Genomic DNA, 12,286 nt, shown 5'->3' on the forward strand with positions numbered 1-12,286 from the left:
CGTGTGACTGCAGGTAAAAGCGAGACGCCCCCGGCCCGTAAAGCGATCCTGACACCATGAATAATGAAGAGTGCCGTGGCAGAGAGGATAAGTTCTCTGTGCAAGGCTCCTTTTTCACAGGGCTTTCTCCCATGGGTCACGTGAGTGCTGAGGTGACAGTAATTTTTCATGAGTAGTGTGTGTGGATTGTTTGGCCATATACCGGCCAGGGAGGAGACGTCCAGGCAGCCATCCCTCCCTCTGTGTGTCCCGAGTCCGAGAATCTGCAGCTACACACACCCAAGCTCCTCTGAAACCCCACGATCCCTGAACCTCTCTGCAGCCAAGGGTCAAATGAGTTATCTTACACTATTAGAAACTCAAGGCAGCACTTACGAAACTAAAGGCCAGGGAAGTGGATGAATAAAAGATGGCATCGAAACAGAAAAAATCCACAGCTTCAGAGGAAACCGAAGAGGTTGATGACGAAGTGGAGAAAACTGAGCCAAAGTTAAAGAAGAGTAGCAACAGTCTGACCCATGGGGACAACACCAAAAGAGATAGGAGTCGGAAGAAACACAAGAGCGCAGAGAGCTCTGAGAGTCAGGAGGCCTCGGAGAGAGAGGGGACTAAAAAAGAGGGTGACAAGGTAAAAGAGAAAAAGAAGAAAAAGAAACCAGACGATGACGCTGCTGAAGCTGGTGCTGTGATTGAAAACAAAGATGGGGAGGGTGAGCAGAACAATAATGACCCAACGACCAAAACCAAAAAGGAGAAATCAGAGAAGCTCAAAGAGGAAGTGACCGAAGGAGTCAAGGAGGAAAAGAAGAAAAAGAAAAAGAAATCCTCCGCAGAGAATCCAGAGGGAGAGGAGGAGATGGGGTCCAAGGATAAAAAGTCCAAAGATGGCAAGAAGAAGAAGAAGTCCCACGATGACGACGATGAGGAGCCTTTAATTGAAGAGGAGGACGAGGAGGAGGAGGAGGACTCAAAGAAAAAGAAAAAGAAGAAGGCAAAGAAGGGATCTGCCGACAGCGATGAGGATAAAAAGAAAAAGGGTAAAAAATCAAAAAATAAACAGGTGGACTATGCTGCGATCTACCAGAACGAGCTGCTGAGCTACCACACGGACTCCTCTGATGGATATGAAGACGAGTACCACAAAAAGAAAGGTAAGGACCTGCATTGAAGTACGAACAGAGAGGCCTCATATGCTGCTTTTGAAGTAAGTAAATCTCAGCCACCTGACATATGCATATAAAGTATATCAGAAGTGTACCAACTGGTCAAACCTCGACTGCAGGTTTTCTCCAGTTAGCTCAGAGCAGGAGTGCCCCGGGGAATCCCTCTGTGATTGTTCTGGGTGGAAGCTCAGTTATGTTCCACATGAATGGAGCCAAACAGAGGCTCAGGGGCAGACGGGTGCTGGGTGCCGTCCCAGTCCCGAGGGCTGGGAGCAGCGTCGGGGCCAGAGGCAGGGCTTGGAGCAGAAGGAGCTTTCATAAAGCAGATCAGAGGCTCTCGAACAATGAGGAACAGACCAGGCGAGATTGTTTTGTGGTTTGTTTTTTGGCGGGATAAGAATATATGACCTTTCTTGACATGTTAATGTCAGATCTTAAATACTCTCTTAACTAAGCTGTAATTTTCCAGTCATTGCATCCATTAGGATCGGTGTCTAAATTAAGTCCCAGAAAAAAAAAGATAAAAAATGAAAGCCCGTTTTCCACTGCCGGCGCTGGTTCTACTCTACTCGAATACTTGCTTTGATTAAAAAATATTTTGGGCCGCAGTAGTAGCTCGGCTAGTAAACATTCTCTCTGACCACTTGGTGGTCTACAATGTTTTCACCTCAACTTAGCTCACCTCATTTAGAGCCTTGACAGAGGACACACTAAAAAAAAACGTACCAGGCACAAGGTTCTGTCCACAAGTTTTGCCTGATGGAGTCGTGTCAAGCTGAACCTGTACTGGCAGTGGAATAAATTTACCCCCCAAACAGTCCCTGCTGAGGGTCCGGTGCTTTCCATAGTAACCTGGATAAGAAAGCTGTTTATCTATTCCCTCCTCCCTCATGCTGGATATGTGACCTTTCTGTGTACTTTCCAGTATTTTCACAGCCATATAATATCTACCATTAACTAATTTAAAAGTAGGTAACTTTTATCTCTTGATTTTATAATACAGATTATGAAAAGGAGCTGTAAGTATTATTGTTTAGCATCAGTAGCAGTAATAAACATCTGTGTATATCTTTGTTACCTCATTGACTCACTGAGGTCTCTTGACACTGCAAGGAGTTTATCGAGGCTCAGTTTTACCAGGCCACTGTCTATCTGATTTTTATCAGGTGTCTCTCTTTCTCTTTTATCAGGTTTTAAAAGCTTGGCTCACTCTTAATTAGGTATCCATGTCCCTGTTGGACCGTCTTTGGTCAAGTTGCTCTTTATCAGGTCTCTTCGTCTCCTCTTCTCCTCCTGGATGTTTTTAGGTTATCTGTTCGTTATCCATCTCTGGCCTTCTTCTGTATTGGTCTTTGAAGTCTCTTCCCTGTTCATGTATACAATCCTTTATGAATTTTGAGGTTAATCTGCAATTATTTTAAGATATTGGCTCCCTCAGTCCATCATGATGTCTTTAACAATCACCCAGAACAACAGATAACCTACAGGGACCCAAGCCTGCAGCCCTAAAAACAGTCTGCCTCTGTAAAAATTGGACTCCATTTGTTTCTTTCTGATTAGGTTCTGACACAAGTTCAAGGTCACATAATATCCACTGTTACATAATCTTAAGAGAGAGAGGTTTACATTTAGGGACAGTAAAGTAAAAGAGCTATAGAGTTACCACTGGATAGGCCCAGCTAATGAGTCACTGACTAATCTCCTTCTGAAGATTTAATGTTGTTGCTTTAACTCAAACAAAGGCTGTTTCCCTGGTGTGACAATGAGACATGCTCTCCAAAAAAATACCCATTCTTTGTTCAGGTAAAGATAAATGATCTAAAACACAAAGTACAGATCATATGGATACACTTACAGAAAAATCTGGAGTATCCCATGTTTTCCACACGTGATCACGTGGTCCAACATGTGGTAACATGGAGGAAACATGTGGAAAAGTTTTCACATGGCAATCTACATGGGCTTCACACATTACACCATGAAAATGTTTCAAAACCACGTTTCACAATCACGTGTTTTTGCACATGTGACATTCTTGTGCTTTTTCTGTAAAGGCAGGACTGTCATGTTTTGTCCGTATTTATTAACGCACCAAACTGACTATAAGAGTTGTTAGATATCACACTGAGGAGAACAAATGACTGAACCGTAGTTTACGGTAATCCACAAACCACAAATGTTAAACTCACGGTAGTGCTGGAGGTAAAGTCAAGCAATCACAAAAGGTATTGGCATTCATCCTCTAGTCTGGGCACTATGAATATTTTTATGATAATCCATCGACTTTACGTCTCTTCTCCATGCAAACACCCGAAATGACACAAACGGAGGCAGACTTAACGGACAGCTGAGTTTCTGTCCTGTTTACCTGCTCATCCGTTCAGTGGCTTAATCAGACCAAGAGACACATTTGTGAAATGTGAGAGAAGTTCCGCTGCTGTATAATGCCAGACATGGATTCGCTGCAGAGTCGCCGCATTGAATTCCCTGGCAACCATGCATGGAAGGAAACGTAATGCTCCCTAATGTTTATAGATTATTGGACAATATCTGAAAGTGTGACTTTGTGTTTGCCCTTTTGTTCAAGCTATTCTTAAAATATGACATCATAGAATTGTGGTTCATTGCAACACCAGACACGTTTTCATCTCTCCGTCCCTGTCTAATCTCCATCTCCTCTCTCTTTCAGTGTATGAGGTAGTCACTGTCACCGGTGATGTAAAGGGAGCCGGGACAGATGCAAATGTGTTTGTTACCCTTTTTGGAGACTTTGGTGTCACGCCCAAGGTTCACCTGGCAAGCAAGTGAGTTCAAAAGGGTTCATATTGAAGTTATTGCATTAGTGGGATAAATATGTTGTCTATAAGAAACCAGATCAGCCCTCAATGACTCACTGTGCTCTGATCTGTTTGCACTTCAATTATCATTCAATTGTTAACTTTTAATCTTTTCTATTTTTCTCTGACCCTTCAGCACAGAAAAGAGGTATTTTCTAATCAAACTGCAAAAGGATGGTTATGATTCTGTCCTCGTGTTGGTTTGTATTGTGGATGTAACGCTGTATGAGAAACAATTCCTGCTAACCTGACGTCTGTAGAGCCCATGAATCAAGACAAAATCAATTTGCACACCAGGAATCTCCTTGACCTGTTAAAAATATTTAAACCTGAAACTTCTTCGATGTCAGAAAAACACAGCATCTCTATAACAGAGGTCTAGTTGTGATGCAGGAATCTCTCTTCTATACAGTTGTAATAAATTGTCGGACTCAGAATATCTGGAGTAAGGAGGAACTATGTGACATGGCCGGTCTTCGTTTCCATTTAGTGACAAATGAAAGAAGACCACGATGTCATTTCTGTGGATGATCAAATAACTCTCGGGGGGATCTTATCAGCAGCAGGCTCCCTTCATCGCTGCACACGTTGATTGACAGCTAGGGTTACCTGTGCAGCGTATAGGATATACCAACTTTTTGTCTGCCACGGTGGACCATGTCACCCACACCTTGTGGTGGTCTCATTCATCCACCTCAGACAGCATCAACATGCCAAGTATTCAGTATCTCCACGCTGTGCGACTGTCGTGTTGCTCAGCCGATGAAATACCGTACATAGATGTTGATGAGTCTCTTTTGTCATATCATAAACATACTTCACCGTAAGGAGTTTCACCTTACTCCAATATGCGTTAGGTCCTTCCTGTATTGTGTCCTGATCGATTAAAACTGTACAACATGATACAGCTAAGGGAGGGTTGCTATGTCTCCAGGTATATTTGCCACATTTGAACAATCGAGGCAGATTAAAAATGCAACTCTTTGGAAATTCAGTGTAATTATAACACATTCAAATTGCATGAATTCCAAAGTTTGCGGTGGGTTTGCTTTTTCGCATAATCAATGTCTCCCCCCAATCATTGTCTTGCAGGTAATTTAACACGAAGAATGACGGCACGTATTCATGTGTGTTGGACAGCGTTTCAGTCTTGGCAGTTTATTGCCTTATGCACCTTAATTATGTGAGCGCTGGCATTGTCTGTGGGTTGCAAAAGCAGATGGAGATGTGGGTCAGACACAAAGGCAGGTATTCTCTATTAATGGAATAGAGGGTGTCTTATTCACGGTCTTTGGCACACGGGGGTCTGGTGTGCTCACAGAGCCAGCTCGTCTCTGTGAGGGGTAGAAGTACACCAGGAGGAGGCAGAGGGGGAGGGAGAGAGCCGTGAACTGGCCGAGCCGCAGGAAGGTTTCAGATTATGCCACTGCCATGAGACCATCATCATACCCTAATCCTTATCAGTCAGGAGATGCCATTTGCTGTTCCAGAATTCAATTTCTTTGTCTGCCCGGGCTCAATTTCTTCACCCGTAATCCCTCCTGATTAAATAGCCAAACACACTCTCTGCATCTATCACAAATTCTGAATATTTTCTCCTCGTTTTTCCTCAATTTACAGAAGCCGGACAGCATTTGAGAAGAATAAGACGGATGTGTTCCGTATTAAAACGCACAACGTGGGGCCTCTGAAGAAGCTGAGGTACCGTATAGCAAATTTAATCTATCAGAAACCCCCACTGCTGACTGATCTTCCATAAAAATGTATTTACACTTTGCTATAATGCCTCCGTCCTGCGTTCATCACTGGATAAAACACCTAAAAAGCACAGTTACAGTTCATCACAGTTTATGCTATTCTTCACACAGGATCACAGCAGCTTACTGAGAGCATCCGACAGGGACATTTCTCACTTTTTTCCCCCCAGCTGTGCTGCTGGCCATCAAAGGATTTCATCCAGTGACAGAAGGTTAAGCTCCATCTGTTGTTGGGAGTTAAAGTCTTACACGAGAGGAGGATGAGTTAAGTCACAGCTACCAGACATGAGGAGTGAAATGAGGCATAGTTAGAGATTGCTGGGAATTTAATTCAATGAATTTAATTCAATTCAGTTCAGTATTATTTGTATAGCGCCAAAACACGAAACAACAAGGTTATTTCAGGGCACTTAATACTGTAAAGTCCTCACAACAGAACTTAACAACATTAAACAGAGGAACTCAACAATTCCCACTTAAGCGGCTGGAAGGAAAAAACTCCTCTAACAGGAAGAAATAACTCCGTGGGGAGGAAAATACTACTTCTTAACAGGAAGAAACCTCTGAGAGAACTGTGGAAATGCAAGAAATTGCATTAATGTGGAAATGCAACAGGTTCTGATGTTTTTCCCCCTCAGCCTGCTGGACAGTTTTTGACAAAGGAATCTCAGTCCCTTTTCACAGAGTCATTCTGGGACATAGTTTTCTCAGCTGTCACGGAGACAGGTCTATTAACATGCAAACAGCTGTTCTTGACTATTCTTGACCGTGGAAATGACAAGAACAGAGCAGACAAGGCCTTTTCTCGAGGTCTTTTCAAGTTTCTTTTCAAGGTCAAGATCAATGTACTTTCAAAATGAAGAAATCCTAAAAGTTAGATCCATCTCTAGTTATAAATGATCAGACTCCATCTGCTATAAAAAAACAAAACAAAACTTGGATATGATTAAAAGGTGGGACTTCGACCAGATCATGAGTGGGGATTATTTTGTCATACCAGCACTTTGAAGAATGCGTCTATAATGCATCCATTGTTGTAGAAACTGCTAGAGGAGTGTGAATCCATAGATTTACCCAAATGCTATTCAACAGTTTAGTAAAAGTAGGTATTATAAAATCAGACGCGGCATGCTGAGACATTTCACCTCCCAAGTTCAGAACAGAAGCTGATCATTTATGACTGGCGAGTGCAGATTTCATGACCTGAAGTGTGAAGTCTTGTAGCAATTGATCTGTCTGCATTCACCAAGCCATTTATTCATAAACCAAATGCATTATTAAGTTTGTTGTGATACTTCATTGAATTCAGTCTCCATGACATCTCTGTAAACTGCAGTGTTTGGAGACAGTAGTCTTGAAAAGATTAAAAACATGCCAAAAAAGGTATTGTTGTATCTGATGTGACAAGCTCATCTTAGATTACCTGCAGGGTGGAATCATGTCAGGCTCTGTTGATTTCCCCAGAATCGAGCACGACAACACAGGGATGAACGCCAGCTGGTTCTTGGACCGGGTGGTGGTGACCGACATGAACCGGCCCCATCTGCGCTTTTATTTCGCCTGCAACAACTGGCTGAGTCGGGAGGAGGGGGACAACCTGTTTGTCAGGGACCTGCTGGGCAGCATGACCCCCATGGACGTCCCCAAATGTAGGTCACTCTGGGACAAACACACTGCAGACACAAAGGCTCACAGCGGTTCAAACTAAATAAAAACTTGATTAAAGTTCCAAATACCTCCAGATTTCAGAGAAACCACTGGGATTTACAACTGTAGACTCTAATAAAAGTTGTCGAGGCTCTGACTGCCAATCAGACAGAGCTGTTATAGTTCTCGGGGAACTTTTTAAAAAATAATAAGAATTTTGCAATTCTGAGATGACTGACGGAGTGAATCCAAATATAAAATTATATTTTGACATAGAGCCACCACAAATGAACCAAAAAAAAAACCTTTTATTTTGTTCACCTGAGTGTTAGCCCCACGTGTCTGGCCAGTTTGGCAAGATGGTGCTTGATAGCCTCCAGATCTTCCTACTGTTTCAGGTTGTAACTGAATTCCATCAGAGTGTAATCCTCCGGTAAACCAGCCCATGTGTCCTCTGTTGCAATGTGATCTAACATCCCAGGTGCCTGCAGTCAATCAAGCAGGGCGCCGTGAGGCCGAGGCTCAGGTAAAGAGTGAAGGGCTCTGTGCTGCGGAGGGAGTGCCCAGAGCAATATGGCTCCAACGAACACAACACAGCACACACACACGGTTATGAATATTTAACCTGGAGGCCATTTCAGTCTGGATCTGCAAGGAACCTGTCAAATGACAATAGACAAGTCAAATCTAACAGGAATAATCAGCACTTCCCACCTTGGTTGTTTCTAGTGTGGATTTATCTGCATCCCTGTATTCTTGATTTCATGTTTTATGCCTGATGTTTTGCAGCGAATAAATATATAGTGAGTGTGTTCACTGCTGACATGAAGGGAAGTGGAACCGATGCTGATGTCTTTCTAAATGTCTTTGGAGAGAATGGGGACACAGGTAGGATGGTTACGAGTCACAGTTTCAAAGGATATTAAATGTACAATGATATACACAGAGTGAAGTGATACACTCTCACATTTATGATGCTGGAAGCCGTAAATGTTTAGCTTTTTTGCTTGATAAATGACTCAAAGTGTTTGTTAATGAAATAACCCACTGTTTACAGCTGTTAACATTCAGCCATATTTTCTGATATTGACTGTAGTCATGTCCTCTATACGAGTTCAATGCGTGATTGTAATTCCAACATCGTTTGTTTGTTACGAAAGGAGAGAGAAGATTGGACAGTGACAAAAACAACTTTGAACGCGGCTCTGAGGACAAGTTTACGATCGAGGCTCCCAACCTGGCGAAGCTGAGGAAAATCACCATCGGCCACAACAACAGAGGCTCGTCAGCTGGATGGTTTCTAGATAAGGTCGCCAGCACATGAATACACGATCTTTACAAATGTGCACGCATACATAAACACTCTCATGAGAGTGCATAATGTTTCTCTACAGGTGATAATAGATGACATGGGGAATAAGGAAGTATATGAATTCCCAGTTAATCGCTGGTTTGCCATGGATGAAGATGATGGGAAAATACAGAGAGATGTGTTGGTTGGATCCATGCAGCCGATGGGTGAGAACAAAACAAGCCATTAATTCAGTGTATTTAAAAAGTTTCACTGAAATTGTAAATATAACCTATAGTATGTGTTTCTGGGAAGTGTTTATCATTGAGGTAATTAAATGGCACTGAAAAGGCTAGTTTGCTCATTTCCTCGACGTGTTAAAGACCAAGAACAGAACAGTCACCCAAATCAGCAGCTTCCATCATATTTATGGAGATTTATAGTACGTTTCAGCTCATTGTTTTGCTGTCTGATTATTTTGGTTCCCTCTCATTGTTATCTAACAGTGTTTTTGGCCACTGAAAGCAGTTTCTTTAAGCAAAAGAGCTCTGAAAGCCAACTGTAGACTTCCTGCTGAGCACCAAATGGCAGATAGATTCAACTAATAGTGAATGTAGTGGAACATTTATCGTCAGAAGAGCCCGATATTTCCCTCAGGAGTCGGTTGGCACAGACTGAAGATTAAAGAGAGTAAATATTTTACTCTCAGTTGCCAGGTGGCCATTAAGATGACAGGCTATCTCAATAAGCTACTTGAAAAATGGTGGTATGCCAATGTTCATGTCATTGTCATCCCTGTGGACTAAAAAAAAAGTTTGCAGATTTAAAAAATAAATGCATGTCATGATGATATCCTTTTTTTAAATTTTTTTTTTTTAGTTCAGTTATAAATTTGGCACCATTGTTTTTGACGTCTACTCAGGAATCGTATACAATGTACAAGTGATGACTGGAGATGTGAGAGGTGCGGGGACCAACTCGAAGATCCACATGGTCATGCACGGCACCAAGGGCATGAAAAATAGCGGCAAAGTTTTCCTTGAGGGCGGGGCTTTTGAGCGCGGCCTCATCGACATTTTCAACGTGGAGGTTTGCGAGCTGATCAGCCCGCTCAGCCGGGTCACCATCGGGCACGACAACGGCGCCGTCGGTGCCGGGTGGTACTGTGAAAAGGTACCGGGTGGTCCTTATTCGGTCGCAGAGTGATATCTCGAAGTGTCATTCGTGCACCAAGCAGCCGTATTTCCCTTCCAGGTGGTGATATACTGTCCGTTCACGGGCATCGAGCAGACGTTCCCGTGTGGGATGTGGCTGGATGAGGACGAGGGGGATGGACTGATTGAGAGGGAGCTGTATGAGATGGTCTCTCTCAGGCAGAAAAAACAGAAAAGTGGGTGGCTTCATTCAACTCACAGACCCGTAACCCATAAAACACGTTCTATGTATAGAAAAATAGTTCAAGTTTGATTTAACTATGAGTCTGAAAAAGAGTTAGCTCCTGATTAAGAGCCGCCTCCCTTCCCACCCTCTCCCCCCTATCCCCCCTTCCAGAGTACCCGTGGTCCCTGTGGATCTGGACATCCGATGTGAAGGGGGCCGGCACAGACGCCCAGGTGTTTCTGCAGATCTATGGCGAGAGCGGCAAGTCTGATGAGATCAAACTGGAAAACAACTCGGACAGTTTTGAACAGGGGCAGCTTGATAAATTCATTGTAAGTCTGGGATCAGCTGCTTTACTGAATTCACGACAACTTTCTCTTTTCTTAATTTCTCACATTGATCCACACTGAGTTCCTCAGGACTCTTTTTTTTTTTTTTTTTTCAAGTATCTGTTGTTATTTCTGGGATCCCTGTAGATTGAAATGCCAGACATAGGAAGACTGCGGAAACTGCGCATCTGGCACGAGAAGAGACATCCATTCGCTGGCTGGCATTTAGCAAAGGTGAAACTAATTGCTCTGTCTGCCTGATTTGTCGATGTAAGCCGTTAATTCTGTTGTTCGCTGTCACCTCTGAGCAACGAGTTACACACCGAGTTAGAGCTTAATCCTGCACCTGAGACCACAGACAAAAGTCCTGTTCTCTCACTGTGGATGGCAGTGGCAGGGAATCAGTTAACTGATGATGATCCACAGTGAAATATCTCAACAACTATTGGAAGCTTTGCCGTTAGATTTTGTACAGATGTCCCTGGTGCCCAGAGCAGGAATCCTAATAACTTTCATGATTTCCTGCCTTTTTTTAATAGCACCATTAGCTTTTGTGGTTTTAAGTGAAACCTCTTGACAACTGTGGGATGGATCGTCTTAACTTCTTATTTTCAAATTTAGCACCGTCAGCATATTTTTTATACGTCACTCAGTTTCTGTCCAAATATCTAAAGATTTTCCCATCAGCCTCAGCTCTGATTTGTGTGTAGTGCTGCTAAGGACCAAATCTTAGCACGTTATTAGTCTTTTTTTATGTGACAGGAAGATATTTGAACCAGATATGTAAATGAAGATGTGTGTGATGACACGTGAGGCTGTGACTCTCTGCAGATCACTTTGTTAAAGACGTTAACGATGGAGAAATATTCGTTTGAATGTGGCCGCTGGCTCGACATCAACGAAGATGACAATGAGATTGCCAGAGAGCTTCCAGCTACAGGAGCAACCATTGAAGAGCCGCTGCCCTGTAAGAAACACACCAAAGACAAATTAGCAGTGCAGACATTAAAAGTCGAACCCTAACCTGAGTGAACATGCCTGCTTTCTGTAATATACGTCTTTCTCTGTTTCCTTCTTCAGTGATGAAGTATCGTGTCACCATCTGCACCGGCAACGTCAGCGGCAGCGGCACCGACGCCAGCGTCTTCCTCAATGTTGTCGGCGACCTTGGTGATACCGGAGAGCGCCTCATGTTTATGAGCAAAAACAACGTCAACAAATTTGAGAAGGGAAACGTGAGTACATTGTTGATTTTAAAAACGAACAGAAAAATGAATAAATAAATATTGTTTGGGAAAAAAAAAAAAATGCTGTCTCTCCGTCTTCCCTCAGCACGACGAGTTCCTCATCGAGTGCGTGTCCTTGGGTCAGGTGCGGCGGGTTCGTGTAGGGCACGATGGCCGCGGTGGAGGCTGCGGTTGGTATCTCGATAAGGTGATGGTCAGGGAGGAAGGCCAGCCAGAGTCTGCAGCGACTGAGTTCCCCTGTGACAGGCAAGGGAATATTTTACTCATGACTTATAGTTGGGCATTGGTGGAATTATACTGACCTGCTTTCTTGTCAAGAGTTAGATAAAAAAAAAAAAGGATTGATGCCACTTTATGGTAAATATGAAGCTACATCCAGCTGGCACTTAGTTTAATTTAGCATAAAACCTGGAAGCATGGCGAAATAACAAGTGTCCCAGTACCTCTAAAGCTCTCTACCTTCATATTGTATCAACAATGTCGAGTTGCGGTTTTGCAGGGAGCTGTGTGCCAGACTATTTACTTGCACAAAATTGTGGTTGTAAATTTGATACCACTCTCATACCTGTATGAAGTCTGAAATAAAACATAGTCTCGCATTGCCAAAGCATTCTCCACCGCACTGTTCCAGCAAA

The 12,286-nt window shown here is 43.1% G+C and overlaps 1 protein-coding gene across 1 annotated transcript in view; it reads left to right on the forward strand.

The window, feature by feature from the left end:
• Positions 1-234: 234 nt before the first annotated feature.
• The window catches only part of loxhd1a (lipoxygenase homology PLAT domains 1a), a 29,273-nt gene continuing 17,221 nt past the window's right edge, over positions 235-12,286 (forward strand). The window contains exons 1-14 of the mRNA XM_069160510.1: positions 235-1,151; positions 3,853-3,967; positions 5,621-5,701; positions 7,222-7,406; positions 8,194-8,292; positions 8,565-8,713; positions 8,799-8,922; positions 9,618-9,868; positions 9,950-10,085; positions 10,247-10,407; positions 10,552-10,638; positions 11,236-11,371; positions 11,485-11,639; positions 11,737-11,897. Coding sequence (XP_069016611.1) covers positions 410-1,151; positions 3,853-3,967; positions 5,621-5,701; positions 7,222-7,406; positions 8,194-8,292; positions 8,565-8,713; positions 8,799-8,922; positions 9,618-9,868; positions 9,950-10,085; positions 10,247-10,407; positions 10,552-10,638; positions 11,236-11,371; positions 11,485-11,639; positions 11,737-11,897 — 2,582 coding nt within the window. The 5' untranslated portion in view covers positions 235-409. The remainder of the gene's footprint in view (positions 1,152-3,852; positions 3,968-5,620; positions 5,702-7,221; positions 7,407-8,193; positions 8,293-8,564; positions 8,714-8,798; positions 8,923-9,617; positions 9,869-9,949; positions 10,086-10,246; positions 10,408-10,551; positions 10,639-11,235; positions 11,372-11,484; positions 11,640-11,736; positions 11,898-12,286) is intronic.

This window comes from Embiotoca jacksoni, unplaced genomic scaffold (assembly GCF_022577435.1).
Source record: "Embiotoca jacksoni isolate LCO1_2020_lvr unplaced genomic scaffold, fEmbJac1.0.p SCAF_10, whole genome shotgun sequence".
In the NCBI taxonomy this organism is placed as follows: Eukaryota; Metazoa; Chordata; class Actinopteri; family Embiotocidae; genus Embiotoca; species Embiotoca jacksoni.